Source organism: Octopus sinensis, linkage group LG18 (assembly GCF_006345805.1).
Source record: "Octopus sinensis linkage group LG18, ASM634580v1, whole genome shotgun sequence".
NCBI lineage: Eukaryota > Metazoa > Mollusca > Cephalopoda > Octopoda > Octopodidae > Octopus > Octopus sinensis.
Window position 1 is genome coordinate 40,871,429 of NC_043014.1, and position 19,556 is coordinate 40,890,984.

Consider the following 19,556-nt stretch of genomic DNA (forward strand, 5'->3'; position numbering starts at 1 on the left):
GACAAGAAACACAAACACACAAACACACACACACACACACACACACACACACACACACCATCATCATCATCATCATTATTGTTCGACAATGGAATTTACCATGCTATGCCAGACTTCATGGTCCATCATAGCATTACGGAGGTCCTGTTGCTGGATGCCTGTATTCCTGGAGATTACATCAGGGTAGACACACAAACACACACACAGTTGTGAAGCTAACAGACAAGACAGGTCAAATGGTCTGGACACATTACTCTGATTTTCTCAGTCTGCTCGCATGTCATACAGGTTCACACTTCACAGCTGTGTTGTTAGGAAGCACATTCATAAAAATTACTATAATCAACTATAGGCGCAGGAGTGGCTGTGTGGTAAGTAGCTTGCTTACGAACCACATGGTTCCGGGTTCAGTCCCACTGTGTGGCACCTTGGGCAAGTGTCGTCTACTATAGCCTTCGGCCGACCAAAGGCTTGTGAATGGATTTGGTAGACGGAAACTGAAAGAAGCCCGTCGTATATAATTATATATATATGTGTGTGTCTGCGTTTGTCCCCCTAGCATTGCTTGACAACCGATGCTGGTGTGTTTATGTCCCCGTAACTTAGCGGTTCGGCAAAAGAGACCGATAGAGTAAGTACTGGGCTTACAAAGAATAAGTCCCGGATTCGAGTTGCTCGACTAAAGGCAGTGCTCCAGCATGGCTGCAGTCAACTGACTGAAACAAGTAAAAGAGTAAAGAGTATAATAGCAGTTGAACCAACAATGTATATTAATGTTTCAGAAAAACGACAATTCCATTTTGTCTTAGCAGAGCAAAATGGATATTCGGAAAGTCTTGGAAAAGTTGAAAATTCCTAGGAGTGTTAACTGTTCCTGTTAGATATGATTCATCATCAGTAATCACCGTTTACATAAGCAGTGACTGAACTGTCGTTGAGTCATTGCCTACAGCTCAACTCTTAGCATTAGTAATTCTAATTCTAATGAACTGAAACCAATTTTGGCTGATGTCAAGCAATTGATGGAGGAGGATTCCATCCTGTCCCATCCCATCCAAAGCAGGATATCAATTATATTTGTCATTGATACTGTTGTCTGGAAAAAATCTTGTGATCATAAAGTAAGGTTGTTGATCAGTGGAGATGCAATCACTTAATCGTGAAGTTCTCGAAAACGGAATTACATACAGTTTGGGTTACCGTGACATGATAATTATGTATGAAGAGTAGCAGTTACTGCAATAGCATTTCACCTGATCGGTGGAAGATGCTTGTTATTTAGAAGAAAAATGTGCATAAACTACAGTGCATATGTGCACACATGCATTGTGCACATGAACACATACATAAGCGAAATACTTCAGATTCAAATTATAAAATGGCTTTTCAGAGAAAAATATTTCGTTTAGTTGAAGTTTTATATTGAAATAAATTTACTGTATCGTTTCCTCAATATAATCTGTAATGTGAGATAGAGAAGGGTCATAAATGTTAGGAATACTGAAATAAATGTATTTGGCTTCCATTTTCTATGTTGTGAGCTGAAACCCTTTTTGATGTTGACTCTGATTTTCATTCTGCTAGGGCTAATAAAATATGTACCAAACTTGAACTGGAATGGATCCAGTCGATATCCTCATCCCCTTCAAGTTTCACATGTCAAAGAAAGAAATCAATATAATGAAAACATTTAAAGCCACTGACTTTGTTTCTATGTACAAATATTCATAGGCTATCTTACGCAGAGCCATGCAATAGTCTCCTCTTCCTCAATGCAAAACTCTCACATAATACTGCATAGAAATCAATCCGAAGATTTAGTAAATTTTCCTTGTGGCTGTATGGTAAGTAGCGTGTTTACCAACCTCCGGGTTCATTCCCACTGCATGGCACCTTGGGCAAGTGTCTTCTACTATAGCTTCGGGCCGACCAAATCCTTGTGAGTGGATTTGGTAGACGGAAACTGAAAGAAGCCCGTCGTATATATGTATATATATGTATATGTATATGTTTACTACACTCTCGGAGTGGTTGGCATTAGGAAGGGCATCCAGCTGTAGAAACACTGCCAGATCAGACTGGAGCCTGGTGCAGCCTTCTGGCTTCCCAGATCCCCGGTCGAACCTTCCAACCCATGCTAGCATTTAGAACGGACATTAAACGATGATGATGATGATGATGTGTACGTGTATATGTTTGTGTGTCTGTGTTTGTCCCCCCAACATCGCTTGACTACTGATGCTGGTGTGTTTACCTCCCCGTAACTTAGCGGTTCGATAAAAAAGACCGATAAAATAAGTACTAGGCTTACAAAGAATAAGTCCTGGGGTCTATTTGCTCAACTAAAGGTGGTGCTCCAGCATGGCCACAGTCAAATGACTAAAACGAGTGAAAGAGTAAAGAGAGTTACATCCAAGTGCATTTTACAGATTATTTGATTTACTCTTTTACTCTTTTACTTGTTTCAGTCATTTGACTGCGGCCATGCTGGAGCACCGCCTTAAATCGAGCAACTCGACCCCAGGACTTATTCTTTTGTAAGCTCAGTACCTTTTGCCAAACCGCTAAGTAATGGGGACGTAAACACACCAGCATCGGTTGTCAAGCAATGCTAGGGGGACAAACACAGACACACAAACACACACACACGCATATATATATATACATATATATGACGGGCTTCTTTCAGTTTCCGTCTACCAAATCCACTCGCAAGGCTTTGGTCGGCCCGAGGCTATAGCAGAAGACACTTGCCCAAGGTGCCACGCAGTGGGACTGAACCCGGAACCATGTGGTTGGTAAACAAGCTACTTACCACACAGCCACTCCTGTATGTTTTATAAAGATTATAATCTCTTAATGAAACTCTTTATCTTTTTACATTGAGTCTATTACACCATTGCAATCTGTACAGTTTGTCCTGTGGCAACTGCAAGAGTCTTATTTACAGTACTGGATTTCTATATCCAGACTTGCTCAAAATATTTGCTGCTATTAACAGATGTCTGAAAAACAAGACATTGTTATCTGTTTCTGCTTAGATGAATAGGTTTCTTTACAAGTGTCACATTGACATCAGCTGGTTCTTTACATTCAATACTTTTTTTTAATTCTCAGCATGCTTCTTTCCCATGTCTCTTTGGTTTTTTTTTTTTGTTGTTTCCATTCTTTGTTCTTAGATTTATTTTTCCCTCCATTTTTTTCTATGATAATGTTATTGCTGAGTTAAAATGAATACAGTTTTTTTTTTTTAATTTTAAAAAAATTTTTCTTTTTTTTAGGGGTGGGATCTATCTGTTGCATGTATTCATTAGAAATAATAACTTTCTGTTTCAATTTTTTTTTTTTTTTTTTTGTTAATGTGATCAAAATAAAACATCCACAGTTGTTGTTACATAAAGCGAATCCTTATTACATGCATTTTATGTATGATGTGTTGCTAGAATATTTCTTTTTTAACATGATTCTTTATTTCTTCCCACAAAATGTTGCGTTTATATTATAATAATAATATGTAACGAGTAGAATGAGTTTCCAAAACGAAAGACAGTTGAAATCCATTGCATAGTGATCAGTGATCAGCATTATGCCATTTTTCCTTCTCTGTTCTTTTTTTATCAATCTATAAAAAAAAAAAAAAAAAAAATGAATATCAAAATTAATATTGAAAGCTTATTGCAAAGTGTTATTAATAACCAAAATGTCAAAATTACCTCCCACTAGGGTTCTGTTCATGGCCACAGAATAAATAATTCGCTTCTGGTTAGTTACTGATCTTATAGAATGCATATATAACTTACATTACGATATTGCTCAAATGTCTGAACCAGTGCTGGTGCTACGCATGCATGGAGCTCTTAATCCATACCCAAAACCATGTCATCTGATTGATTGGCAAATATTTTACTAACTGCTTCTCTTTGCTTCTTTCACTCTGCTAGATACTGCTTTCTCTGAACTAACAAGCTGTTTAGTACTTCTACCCAAGGAGTTTGCTTCTGAACCGAATGGTTCCGGGTTCAGTCCCACTATGTGGAACCTTAGGCAACTGCCGTCTGCCATAGTCTTGGGCCAACCAAAGCCTTATGAGTGAATTTGGTAAGATGGAAGCTGGAAGAATGTGTTTAGTACTTTTGCCCAAGCTAGTGAAGGTGCATGGCTCAGTGGTTAGAGTGGCAGGCTTATAATCATGAGGTTGTGAGTTCGATTCCTGGACCAGGTTGTGTGTTGTGATCTTGAGCAAGACACTTTAATTTTTGTTGCTCCAGTTCATTCAGCTGTAGACGTCACTAGTGGCAAGATGTATCAGCATTTGCATTTCCCTTGGACCACATTGCCTGGACTTGAACTTCAGAGGGGAACTTCTAGGTGCAATTCCATAGTCATTTGTGACCAAAAGAGGTCTTTCAAACTACCCAATCCACACTTAACCTTTTAAACTGAAATCTAATTACTTAACCCTTTAGCATTCATATTGCTCCCTTAACCTTTTAGTATCTAAACTGGCCATATCCGGCCATATCCGGCCAAAATAGTCTACCTGTTTTAGGGCCAAACTTGCTAGATCCTGCTACTCATACCTATCCTACAATGTCATTCTAAGGATAAGCAGTCACATCATTGAAATCTTGAGGCTCAAAGATAATACATGAGTAATTAATTCCAAGCAAGGTGCAGGAGTGGCTGTATGGTAAGAAGCTTGCTTCCCAACCACATGATTCCGGGTTCAGTCCCACTGCATGGCACCTTGGATGTCTTCTACTATAGTCTTGGGCTGACCAAAGCCTTATGAGTGGATTTGGTAGATGGAAACTGAAAGAAGTCCATCTGTGTGTGTGTGTGTGTGTCCATTGCTTGACAACCGGTGTTGGTGTGTTTATGTCCCTGTCACTTAGCAGTTCGGCAAAAAGAGACTGATAGAATAAAATATAATTGTCTATGTTCAATGTTATTTAACTAATGTAAAATATTGCTTCCTTATGTTTCTATTGAATCTGATCAAAGTTTTCTTTTTCTTTTCTAGAGAATGGCAAATGCAGAGAACCTTTCAAACCAGCTTGTCCATTCATAGTCCAGATGTAGTTTTTGTTTTAGGTAACTAATGTTTTATTCTTAAAGTTCTGAAATTTTTCTCTTAATTTTTCTCATATTTTTCTCTTGATACAAAGAAAATATATGACATATTTGGAAGGACCATGTGCAATTTTCATGGAAGCTTATGTTTAGAATTTGTAGGATTTATCAACATGTTTGGAAGGACCATATGCAATTTTCATGGAATCTTATGTTTAGAATATATAAAATATATAGGTGCAGGCATGGCTATATGGTAAGAAGTTAGCTTCTCAACCATATGGTTCCAGGTTCAGTCTCACTGCATGATACCTTGGGCGAGTGCCTTCAACTGTAGCCTCAGTCTAACCAAAGCCTTGTGAGTGAATTTGGTAGACAGAAACTGAAAGAATGTGTTTACTTCCTAATGACCTATCAGTTTGGCAAAAGAGACTGATAGAATAAGTACCAGGCTTTATACAAAAAATAAGAACTGGGCTCGATTTATTTTCTCTCTCTCTCTCTTTCTCTTTTACTTGTTTCAGTCATTTGACTGCGGCCATGCTGGAGCACCGCCTTTAGTCGAGCAGATCGACCCCGGGACTTATTCTTTGTAAGCCCAGTACTTATTCTATCAGTCTCTTTTGCCGAACCGCTAAGTGACGGGGGACATAAACACACCAGCATCGGTTGTCAAGCAATGTTAGGGGGACAAACACAGACACACAAACATATACACACACATACATATATATATATATACATATATACGACGGGCTTCTTTCAGTTTCCGTCTACCAAATCCACTCACAAGGCATTGGTCGGCCCGGGGCTATAGCAGAAGACACTTGCCCAAGATGCCACGCAGTGGGACTGAACCCGGAACCATGTGGTTGGTAAGCAAGCTACTTACCACACAGCCACTCCTGCGCCTTATTTGATTGAAAAGCAAAAAAAAAAAAATTCTTCAAGGTGGTACCCCAGCATGACCGCAGTCTAAAGGATTAGATTAAATGATTAAAAAGACTATCAAGAATTTAGCAAATGGCTTAAAGAACATTGGAAAAAATCACATACAAAAGAAATTCTTCTTCTGTAATCTTCCAATATATGTATTAGATAAACATAATGGATTGAATGGTAGTCTTACCATGGGTATTAAGTCAAAACATCTGAAGGCTGCTCTGCTTCAACAGGTAACTGAATCAATTGTCTGAGTAGGACGGCTTAAATGCTCTTTGCTCAAAATACACAGATGCTCACTCTCTCCCTCTCTCTCTCTCACACACACACAGACACACATACTCACACACCAATAATATACTGCTGGTCTATTTTTATTTCCTTTTCCTTATATATTCTAAATTTATTATTATCAACTATTTTATATTACAATTATATATAACTAGCAGTATCGTCCAGCGTTGCTCGGGTTTGTTTCAACCCTTTAAAATTGGAATTTTTGAAAAGTAAAAATTTTGCATCATGTAGCTTTTTATTCTCTTTAAGTGAACATTTTTCTGGTTGAAATACACCAAAAAATGGTGACACAGCAGTAAAAAAAATCGTAAAAAATAGGGATTTTCATAGAAAAAAAGCACCTTTTTGATGTAAATACTTTTTGGTGTTAACATGGTCCGATTTGAATTTTTCTTCTATGGAAGGAAGAGCAAGCCTTCTTCTATCATACTCTCAATTTTGGTCAACTTGCGCTGCAGGGTCACGGAGGAGATAGTGTTAGTTGAAGGCTACCAAACCTGCCATACACAGACAACTTCAGCTTTATATATAGAGAGATTTAATATTAGTTTCAAATTTTGGCTCAATGCCAGCAATTTCAGGGAAGAGGTAAATTGATTACATTGACCACAGCGATCAATTGATACTTAGTTTATCGACCCCAAAAGAATCAAAGGCAAAGTCAACCTCAGTGGAATTTGAACTCAGAACATAATGACAAATAAAATACTGCTAAGTGTTTTTTCTGTTCACTGCCTTCATCATCGTTTAACGTCCATTTTCCATGCTAACATGGGTTGGACAGTTCGACCGGGGTCTGGGAAGCCAGAAGGCTGCACCAGGCTCCAGTCTGATCTGGCAGTGTTTCTACAGCTGGATGCCCTTCCTAACGTCAACCACTCCGTGAGTGTAGTGGGTGTTTTTTACGTGCCAGTCGAGGCTGGCAACGGCTATGATCAGATTGGTGCTTTTTACGTACCATCGGCACAGAAGCCAGTCAAGGCGGCACTGGCATCGGCCACGTTTATATACATAAGATTTAATATTTCAGCTATATATAAATTAGCTTTTTCTACTTTGCGCACAAGGCTTGAAATTTTTTCCATGCTGTATGGGTCAGACAGAATTTGTCAAGGCAGATTTTCTATGGCTGGAAGCTTTTCCCATCACTAACCCTCGCTTGTTTCCAAGCAAGGTAATATTTCCCCATTGCCAGACATGTCATGCATGAAAAACTGGAAATGAACAAAACTGCTATGGTTGATAATCTCAAGGAATCTGTTTTAGTGTAAGCCCCAATGGTCACTGTATTCTGTGAGGAGAAAGAATTCCAGAAATTATTAGTTTTGAAAGACAAGATGATGAGATACTGTGACAAAAACACTATTCCCTTTTTCCCTTTTCCATTTTACTTGTTTCAGTCATGTGACTGTGGCCATGCTGGAGCACCGCCTTTAGCCGAGCGAATCGACCCCAGGACTTATTCTTTGTAATCCTAGTACTTATTCTATCGGTCTCTTTTTTGCCGAACTGCTAAGTTACGGGGACGTAAACACACCAGCATCGGTTGTCAAGCGATGTTGGGGGGGACAAACACAGACACACAAACACACACATACATATATATATATACATAGATACGACAGGCTTCTTTCAGTTTCCGTCTACTAAATCCACTCACAAGGCTTTGGTCAGCCCGAGGCTATAGTAGAAGACACTTACCCAAGGTGCCACGCAGTGGGAATGAACCCGGAACCATGTGGTTCATAAGCAAGCTACTTACCACACAGCCACTCCTACGCCTACTATTAACGGGATATGTGATGCATCCATCATTAGTCATAATGATTGATGTACAACAGAAGAAGCACGATGATTTTATACGATATGTGATAGTTATCTTGCAGATAATTGTAATATTATATTATACATAATTGTAACATTATATCATATATGTTATCTTGCATATAGTCTAAATATCATATATAACTGTAACATCATATCATATATAATAGTTATCTTGCATATAATTTTAATATTATACATAATTGCAGCCTTATATCATATATGATATTTTAATATAAGTACCAGGCGCAGGAGTGGCTGTGTGGTAAGTAGCTTGCTTACCAACTACATGGTTCCGGGTTCAGTCTCACTGTGTGGCACCTTGGGTAGTTGTCTTCTACTATAGCTATGGGTTGACCAAAGCTGTGTGAGTGGATTTGGTAGACAGAAACTGAAAGAAGTCCGTTGTATAAATGTATATATGTATGAGTGTGTATATGTTTGTGTGTTTGTGTTTGTCCCCCCCAAATCACTTCACAACTGATACTGGTGTGTTTACATCCCTGTAACTTAGTGGTTTGGTAAAAGAAACCTATAGAATAAGTACTAGGCTTACAAAGAATAAGTCCTGGGGTCGATTTGCTCGATTAAAAGCGGTGCTCCAGCATGGCCGCAGTCAAATGACTGAAACAAGTATAAGAGTAGATAAACAAGGAGATGACATTTTTAAAGCTACTCCAGAATGGCCGGGGTAATTCATTAAACTAGCTATCCGAACTGAGTTTCATATTCTAATAAATCTATGTGTTACACATGATCACGTGACTGACCAGGCTATCAGATTTTGTCACACATCACTGGTCACAATGCGCTTTTGAATTGCTTTAGCCTTCAAATGACACTGCCCTGCTGGCTAGGTGGGCAGGCCAACATTCCCACCTCACAGGAAGAGGCACTGGAGCAACATGAAATGAAGTGTTTTGCTCAAGAACACAACGCGTTGCCCAATCAGGGAATCGAACCCACAATCCAGTGATCATGAGCGCAACTGCCTAACAATTCAGCCACGCATCTTAATTAGGCACATGACCAAGTGTTTAGACTGTTTTGTAGAAAAAGAAAGAGAAAAAAAAAATCTGTAAAGTAGTATGATGACTGTTTAGATTAGATATGTGGAATATAGTTGTGATGGAACTAAAACACTATATTTTCTTTTTTTTAATAGGAGATTTATTTGACGAAGGCAAATGGAGTTCTGATAAGGAATTCCAGTATCATGTCGATCGTTTTAAAAAGATGTTTCATCATTCCAAAGATATATCATTCTATGCTGTTGTTGGCAATCATGATATAGGTTTTCATTATGAGTAAGTATACTTTTTGAAATTATTTTCTTTTTTTTCTTTTTTATTTTCTCTTCTTGGAAAGGAGGTTTTGAATGTTTTGAACAAGAATATAAAGTTAAAATATCTTCTTTTTTCTTTTGGTATCATCATATTTGATGCTGACCTGCTTGTGACTGCCTTTCGTGTCTCTATATAATTATAATAGCTGATATAAATCTAACTGCCGTTCGGTTTTCACTAGTCATGCTTTACATGGAATAGAAAGTAGGCAAAAGCAAGTATGAAATAGATAGGTGGATTGACAGACAGACACAGATAGATAGATAGATAGAGAGAGAGAGTTAACATAAGGGGTGTAGGATTAGTGCACATGCTAAGCTTGATGACAGGCAATGCATAAGTGAACGTCTCTCTCAGACACACACAGTGAAAGAGAAATAGTCAGAGACAGCGGAGGAAAGTGAGTACTATTAGATCTTTGTAAGATAGTTCTCTGTAACAGAATGCAAGAAAGTGTTCTCCTAATAGTCCATTGCAGTTAATATATTTATATCTATAAAAGGGTAAAGACCCCCTTCGGTCATGAATGACAATGGGGTTGCACTTAGAAAATTCCCCTCCGAGGCACATGTCCAGGCAATGTTGCTTACCTCTCCATGCCACCGATGTTATCCAAGGGAAATACAAAGGCCAGTACATGGCAACTCATTTCTACAACTGAGTGAACTAGAGCAACGTGAAATGAAGTGTCTTGCTCAAGAACACAGCCTAGTCCTGGAACTGAACTTACTACCTTGTGATTGTGAGCTCAATGCTCTAACCACTGAACCATGCACCTTCACACACACATACATACATACTGAGTTTTTTTACTCCTATCTTTAGCAAAGCAGGTGCTTATTAGTACCCTATTATATATAAATATATTTCTATATTTTATATGTTTTTTTAAAATTTTGCTTTTACAGCTTTTATGCTTGCAGCCACTAACGTTATTATTTTTATGAATAATAATGTTCTTTTATATATCTCTTTTTCTCTTTTTCTCTTTTACTTGTTTCAGTCATTTGACTGCGGCCATGCTGGAGCACCGCCTTTTAGTACTTATTCTATCGGTCTCTTTTGCCGAACCGCTAAGTAACGGGGACATAAGCACACCAGCATCGGTTGTCAAGCAATGCTAGGGGGACAAACACAAACACACACATACATACATATATATATATATATATATACGACAGGCTTCTTTCAGTTTCCGTCTACCAAATCCACTCACAAGGCTTTGGTCGGCCCGGGGCTACAGTAGAAGACACTTGCCCAAGATGCCACGCAGTGGGACTGAACCCGGAACCATGTGGCAGGTAGACAAGCTACTTACCACACAGCCACTCCTGCGCCTATATATATATATATATATATATATATATATATATATATATATATGGCCTGCTCGCTTAGCCAGCGGGGTGGCGTCATTCGAAGGGTAAAACAATGCGAACGCATTGTGACAACATCTGATGGTCTGGTCGGTCACGTGTATATATATATATATAAAGGGAAAGTTTACGAAAATAAACAAAAGACGAAGGCAGGTGGAGTACAAACAAACAAATATATATATAGGGAGAATTCACAAAAAAAAACAAAAGACAAAGACAGGTGGTGTAGAAAACAAACAGATGTATTAGCATATCGCTCGGGAATTGAAAAAGTCTTTAACGTTTCGAGCCCACGCTCTTCCACAGAAAGGAACACAGAGAGAAACAAGGAGAGAAAATAAAGAATGTGTAGTGGCTAGCGATCTATCATATATATATACATATATATATGTATATATATATGTGTGTATGTGTATATATATATATATATATATATATATATAATATATATATATAATATATATATATATGTGTGTGTGTGTGTTGTGTGTGTGTGTGTAGAAAGAGAGAGTGGGCAGGGGTCTTCCATAATGTAAAACCAATAAGGGGAGCAATTTTGTTTTTGATTTTTTTAAAACTTATTACATATCATTTTATTTAAATTATTTTAAGGTAATAGATACTTTCAATCAAAAATTAGCATTTATTTCATCATTTTGTGTCAGCACCAAGGAATTTACTAAAAGTTAAATTATAATTATTATATCAATGCCTTATTTCCCAACATTACCTAGGCTGGCAAAACGATACTTCCAGAGTGACCAGCAATATGACAAGTAACTCTCTTGTGTGACCAAGTGCTGAAAAGTTCCTGATTTTGAGGTTTTTGTGAAAGGCCTAGTTGGAAGGTTAACCTTCCAAGTTCTTTTACAGGGCTTAGTAAAACTGAAGGGCCGCTGCAATAAGTGTGTGAATCTGAGAAGGGAATATGTTGAATAAAATCATGATTATCTGATCCCAAAGCCAGGAACTTTTCAGCACTCTTCATGTAAATGATAAGTCATAATTATATGCAAGATTGTTGTGTTAGGTTCCAAATACTAAGCTTAATAATTATTTTAATCTCTTCAAATTCTTGATTGATTTTTTTTTAAAGAAATTAATTGAAATATATAGACAGTGCTTTATTGTCAAATGCTCAAACCTGACATTGATGAGATTGTCAAAGGTTATAATATTAGATTATTACTAATTAGTAAAATATAATTAAGTTGGTCTTCCATAAAAACAACCTTGCCCAGACTTGTACCTCGGAGGGTAACTTTCTAGGTGCAATCCCATGGTCATTCATGACTGAAGGGGGTCACAAAAATTAAGTTGGTAAACTGGCAGACTCATTTAAAAAAAATATCCTTTCCATTTTTTTTTTTGTTCTGGCTCTTTTACATTCTGAGTTCAAATCCTGCCAAGGTTAATTTTGGCTTTCGTCCTTCCAGGGTCAATAACATAAAATACCAGCCAAGTACTGGGATTGATCTAATTTGACTACCCACCTCCATCTCAAAAATTGCTTGCTTTGTTCTTAACTCAGAAACCATTTCTAAGTTATCCACTTTTTATGTCTCAGCTGTAGATAGGATAACATTATTCTAAGTCAGACCATTATTTGATTAAATGATTAGAAATGTTATTCCTAGTTGTAGTAGTAACCATTGTAGAATTTCTTGCAAAACCATTCCTACAACCTGTGATTGCTACAGAGATATCAATGCAAACTTTCTAAACACTCTGTCTATAGATTATACTTCAATCTAATTTTGTTGTGACAGCTTTATGTGTACAAGGAGACTATTGGCTTCTTTTTCATTAATTTAGCTATTACTTAAGAGTAACCTGTCTCTCTTTACCCCAATTCTTCAAGTTTTTCTGAACTTTGTTGTTCATACAATATTTTATTTTTTCTATTTTTTTTTGCGGAGATAAACAAGAACAATTTAATTAATAATAAATGAAGTGTTGTTTAGAGTTGTTATTAGAAGAAGATATGCTGTTATAATAATAATAATAATAATAATAATAATTGTGTACAGTGCTCAGGTGCACTACAACTCATCTAAAGTGTATATATAATCAGGTGTAGTTTCGGCGGATTTCGGAAAGCATGAGGGCCTTAAAAGATGCAGTGTCATGGCAGTCAACAACTGACGCAGGCAGTTTATTCCATGCTTCAGCAACTCTGAGCGTGAAAAAATGTTTCCGAAAGTCATGAGAGCTGTATTGTTTTCTGACTTTGTAGGCATGTCCACGTGTGTTAGACACATGGAGATCAAAAAGGTGTTCAGTGTTGTTGTTGGTGAGGTGGTTGATAACTTTGTGGGTGTTTACCAAGTCCGTCGCCAGACGCCGGAGCTTCAGTGAATCCATGCCAGGGAAACAAGGCGCTCAGAATATGGTAGGTGTCTGATGGAGAGTATGCGTTTGGTTGCACGTCTCTGGACAGATTCCAGGAGGTCAATGTTCTGTGCAAGATAGGGGTTCCAAACTGATGATGCAAATTCCAAGTGTGGTCGTACCATAGCTGTATACAGTTTTAAATAGATGGCTGGAGAGCGGCTAACAAAAGACCTGATGAGTGATGCCAAGACACCCTCGGCCTTCCTGACAATCTTAGAGATATGCTTTGTCCAACGCAAATCACTGCTGACAGTGATGCCTAGGTCACGCTCGCAAGAGGATTTCTTGATATCAGTGTTGTGGAGGGAGTATGTGAACGCAGGGTCTGCAGTAACATCTGAAAAAACTTGGATATTGATATACCATATAGTACATATTGATTATAGAACATAGATTTCCATTTGACCTTACCATCATGTCTCTTGTGTTCCATACTCTATAGAATTTAGAATAGTCAGTTACGCTGTGGTACAAAAGATCTTAAAATAGGAAATGTTAGATATGGAAACATAAATTGTAGACTAGTTAAAACTGAAGTATTATTAGTTGTAATATATGTGGACATTTGTTAGTTAGGCATCTGTTGGTCTTGAGAGACCATGGATCTCTACCTGGAAAATTTGGGTCAGATGCCAATGGTGATGCAACAATGGATATTTCTTATTTCTTTATTGCCCACAAGGGGCTAAACATAGAGGGGACAAACAAGGACAGACAAAGGGATTAAGTCGATTACATCGACCCCAGTGCGTAAATGGTACTTAATTTATCGACCCCAAAGGATGAAAGGCAAAGTCGACCTTGGCGGAATTTGAACTCAGAACATAACGTCAGACGAAATACCGCTAGGCATTTCGCCCGGCGTGCTAACGTTTCTGCCAGCTCGCTGCCTTATGGACAATGGACATTTGTATCACACACACATACTATGGGCTGCATGACAAGGAAAATTTATTTACACTTATTTTGATTTTAATATTGGAATTTAGAGCATAAGTTAGATCATACATGTGTACTGCAATATTTGGCTGGGTTTGGGGAAAATTCAGCAGTATTTGAAGAGAAAAGGTCAACTGTCAGTTTGCAATTGCTATGCTTGTCATGTACCTCTGGCTTAGAAAGCATTTGGTAAATACAAGAAATCATCATCATCATTATCATTTGGCATCCACATTCCATACTGGCATGGGTTGGATCGTTTGGCAGAATCTGATGGGTCCAAGAACTGCATCAGGTTCCAGTGTCTGCTTTGGCATGGTTTCTACAGTTGGATGTCCTTCCTAATGCCAACCACTTTACCAAGTTTATCATCATCATCATCATCAGATGCCTGTTGTCCTTGGATGGTGTGACCAGAGCTAAGCAAGCCAGAGGGCTGAACCAAACCTCAGTCTGATTTGGCATGGTTTCTACAGTTGGATGCCCTTCCTAATGCTAACCACTTTACCAAGTTTATCATCATCATCATCACCATATGCCTGTTGTCCTTGGATGGTGTGACCAGAGCTGGCAAGCCAGGGGGCTGAACCAAACTTCAGTTTGATTTCGCATGGTTTTTACAGAGTGTGGTGGGGGCATTTTCATGGCACTACATGGGTACTTTTATGTGGTGTCACACTGGCATTAATTTTTCTGCCACAGGCACCATGCAGCTTGCAAGACTATGAAACTTAAGGGTATAGGTGCGCACCTTTATGCCCACAAATAAGATGTTAAAGTATGGAGAAAGTGAAGGAGAGAATCAAGCAGATTCTTGTGATAGAAGTGTCACATGGCTTCTCACATTTAGAAGAAGGGGTAACCATGTGCTGTAGGAGATACAAAAAAGGTAAATATATATATATCAATGACAAGGTGCCCAGGTGGCTCTTCAAGATAATAAGTGAGTTCAATAATGCTGAGTCTTGTGAAACCAATAAATTTTGACTTCATATTTTATGAACCGCACAAAGTAAACAACTTTGTTAGGAACTTGGTGTTGTTGAAGAGTGATGCAGAAATTTTGACTGCCATCTGTATCAGTGAAAATGTTAATGTATGTAAGTTTTGTAATTCTCAAAAGAACATGTCCTTCTTGGTATAATGGAAGGCAGCCTTGTCTGCAATAAAATCAATATTTTGATAGAATAAGCTTGATAATTGGGTACATTGATTCATTGAAAGCTGTTTTGTTGCATATCGACAAGTTTCCATCCATTTTAGTTCATTGCTGATTTGAAAAGAAAAAAAAAATTAAATTGTCTAAAATATGTGGAACATCTAAGGTAGCTTTCTGAAGACCTCAAATTTGTTTTATCTTGACTGGACTGTGTTTCAGCTTGATCAAATATTGCTATCCTGTCTGTGATAGCAGTGACAATAATTCTTACTGCATCTACAAAAACTGGAAACAGAGATGCATTAAAATCTGAAACAAAGAATATTTAGTATTCTCTGTTTACTGAAATGAAAATTATATTCATAACCCTTTAGCATTCAGATAACTGTGTGAAACATAACGCTTATTAATTCACATGGTTTTCAATTAATCATGCATTATCTTGTATATTTGAGATTTTGATAATGTGATTGTTTATTTTTAGAATGACATTTTAGGTAGGTATGAAAGCCTGCATCTGGTTGGTTTGAATATCAAACAGACAGAATATTTGGGTCTGATATGGCTGGTTTAGGCCATAGTTAAACCATGGACAATTTCAAATTACAATTTTGGTAAATTCCAAATGCTTAATGGGGTAAAAATCAATGAATGCACATTTATATTTATCTACAAGCTACAAGCTCCTTCAAGATGAAGAGTTGTTTGCATTCTGTGTCATCATTATCAAAAGTTCACTTTTTCATGTTTGCATGGTTTGGACAGAATTAGTTGAAATAAAATTTTCTACTACTAGATGCCTTCCCTGTTGCCAACCTTCACCTGTTTCCAAGTAAAGTAATATTTTTTATGACTAGATGTGTTTGATAGGATCTGGTGAGCTGCAGGGCTGTGTGAAGCTCCTATGTCAGCTTTGATATAGTTTCTGCAGCTAGATGCCTTCCCTAATGCTGACCACTTCACAGCGTGTGCTTGGTGCCACTGTATTAGTGAGGTTACCAAATAATTTGCATGACAGGAAAAGGAAAAAAAAAAAAAAAACTTCCTCAACTAGGCGCAGGAGTGGCTGTGTGGTAAGTAGCTTGCTTACCAACCACATGGTTCCGGGTTCACTCCCACAGCGTGGCACCTTGGGCAAGTATCTTCTACTATTGCTTCGGACCGACCAAAGCCTTGTGAGTAGATTTGGTAGACAGAAACTGAAAGAAGCCAGTCATATATATGTATATATATATATATATATATATATATATATATATATGTTTGTGTGTGTATATGTTTGTGTCTGTGTTCGTCCCCCAACATCACTTGACAACCGATGCTGGTGTGTTTACGTCCCTGTAACTTAGCGGTTCAGCAAAAGAGACCGATAGAATAAGCACTAGCCTTACAAAGAATAAGTCCTGGGATCGATTTGCTCGACTAAAGGCGGTTCTCCAGCATGGCCACAGTCAAATCACTGAAACAAGTAAAAGAGTAACTTAGTGTGTGTGTGTGTGTGTATGGTAGAGGTAGGTATCTGAGAGTGGTGGGATGGCTTTATGCCAGGTGTTGAGAGGTTGAAGTTTGACAGAGTGACAAGTACAGGTGTTTTGCTATTGAAAAAAATACATGGCTACCCTGCATTTTATGAAGGTGTGTGGGAGAAGTTGGGAACAAAGATAAGATGGTAATGGTGGGAAATCAGAGCAAGCCCTCAAGGTACAAGAGAGCGAGCATATGTCGAATGGAAATTTTCCAATTGTTTTGTAGAAACTCTTACAAAATATTGAATAATTTAAGTTTACTGATCTCGATTATGTCTGATTTTTGTGTGTTATGTAAAAGTTTTTGTTTCTTTTTTACACTATCTGGCAAGGTGAGTACTTCAGATGGGCGCCATTTTCACAAAACCTCTTGTGGAGAATCCATTGTAAATGATCAAACTTCAATTTTATATAAGTTGAAGGTTATAATTAACGTAGAATAACAGGTTCTGAACTTGTAGAACAACTTTCGTGATGGGTAGTGTTGGGAAACAAGTGAAAGAAATAAAATTGATTAATCTTTATTTCAGAAAATACACAACACAACTTGGAATTAACTAATAACATTGAAAGATTATCTCATTGGTTTTTAACTATTTTCTGCCTATTTAATTCCTGTTCTACTCTGCTGGACCTCCATAGCCATCCAATCGATATTTAAAAAAATTCTACTATATTTTTATAATGAAATATTATTAGGAAATGTATAGAAAGAAATTAAAATATTTTGTGTATTGTCATAAATTTTAACAACAAAACCTTTATTGGACTCCCCACCACTGGGTCATGTGAACCCTGGTTGAGAACCACAGGATTAGCTTTATTTATTTTTTCTTAAGAATTACGCATAAGGTGGACCTTTGTTCAATAGAATAGTTTGTTATCACATTGAAAATACACGTGAGAAATGCACTCTAGTGAAATGACATCTTCCACATTCTAAAGAAAGTGATTGAAATGCAAAAATAAGAAATGAACCTCCAGGCTCATATTACAACCTAAGATATAATACTCTCAAAGCATATTTTTCACCAGTCAGTAAAAATTAAAAATTTTTGTATTTCCAAATGTTTTTATCCCAACATTCCTACAACTATTGTCATTGTGGGGTGAAATTTCAGCATGTTGTAATAACTTTCATCTGAGAACCTATAAAAACACCCATTTTTATTTTCTTGTAGCGGATTGTGGTTATTTTTAACAAATGTATATGAAGAGATCATGTTTTATGTTTGATTTTTCCATTTTTGCATGGGTTGGATAAGTTTTCTTCAGTATTGCATCTTGCCAATTAACAAAGCCCTTTGTTTTCTCCTTTGCGAAGTTCAGCCTTCTGAGATAAGCTTTCAGTATGTCTCATGTCTTCCTTAATTTTTCCTCTCCCACAGGTCCTTTCCACATGGATGGCTCTTTATCCAACTGTCATATTTCATGTACAAGGGGGTGCTGAAGAGTTCCTGACTATGGGTTAAAAAAAATACAGCCGGATCAGTTAATTAGGATTTTATTCAAATATATTCCCCTCTTAGATTCACACACTTACTGCAGAAATCCTTCAGTTTTACTAAGCCCTGTAAAAGAACTTAGAAGGCTGAGCCTCTGACCAGGCCTTTTGTGATACCCTTAAAGCCAGTGACTTTTCAGCACTCCCTCATATATCACATGTCCATACCAGCTCACTCTTCCCTTTGACATACACAGTTGTGATTCCTCTTAGACTTAGTTTTTCTGTTAGTTTATTTGCATGCTATTGTTCATGCACACTAATGCTATGCATACAACAGAGCATGCTTGCCTCGTTTCCCTTCAGCTATCATACATCTGCATTCAATGCCCATGTTTCACGTCAGACTTCATAGAGAAACATCATTCAATTTGCCCCTTGTTCAGTGAGAGAATCCTTTGTTGGTAGTGAGGGAATCAGAACCCTGAACTTCTTCCTCTCTGTTCTTACTCTTATCTTCTTGGAATACCTATCCCCACTACTAATTAGGTTACCTAGGTAACAGAAGTTATCAACTACTTCTAGGTAGCCTTGTAAGCATTTGAAAGCATTTCATTTATGGTTACTTTTGTTACTAACTGTCTCTCCTATGTATCCGCTACACATGAAGCCCTTCTCTGGCAGCCTGCCTGTGATCTCATTGCATGCCTTGTGCTCATAGTTTACTCGGGTTTCATAGTACAGAGTTCCTACTAACACCTTTTTCTGCATATTGAGCATGGCCATCTTGCTGTTAGCAGTATAATCCCGTCTTCTTTCCTGCTAACAAAGGCTTTTTGTCTTGACTAGTTTTACTTCAAAGTCTCTCGATTCTTGGCCTTGCCTCTACATTTTGAATTTCTTTTAATTCTTTAACAGATTCAAGCTATGAGAACTGGGCCATCAGCACGAAGAGGTTCTTGCTCAAGGGCATCCAGTCTTAAGCTCTTCTTTTATTGCCTGCAGAATTGTAATAAAACAGGAGAAGGCTGAGAAGCAATCACTGGTGGATGCCTACTTTATTCAGTACTTTGACATAATGTTACGTCAAGCCTTATTTGACATGCAAGTTGGGTAGGAGCTTTTTCTGTAGTTATAGTTGTTCATGTAAAATGTTCTTTAGCCCAGGAGTAGGTTCTTTTGAGAGGCTCATTTTCCCCTCTGTCAACGAATGCTGTTCACATTCTCTGTTGT

At 37.7% G+C, this 19,556-nt stretch overlaps 1 protein-coding gene across 3 annotated transcripts in view; it reads left to right on the forward strand.

The window, feature by feature from the left end:
• LOC115221410 (metallophosphoesterase 1) overlaps positions 1 to 19,556 on the forward strand; it is a 107,762-nt gene that overhangs the window by 56,178 nt on the left and 32,028 nt on the right. For all 3 annotated transcript variants that reach the window (XM_029791590.2, XM_029791591.2, XM_036510909.1), the window contains exons 3-4: positions 5,024 to 5,094; positions 9,302 to 9,443. In XM_029791590.2, coding sequence (XP_029647450.1) covers positions 5,024 to 5,094; positions 9,302 to 9,443 — 213 coding nt within the window. The remainder of the gene's footprint in view (positions 1 to 5,023; positions 5,095 to 9,301; positions 9,444 to 19,556) is intronic.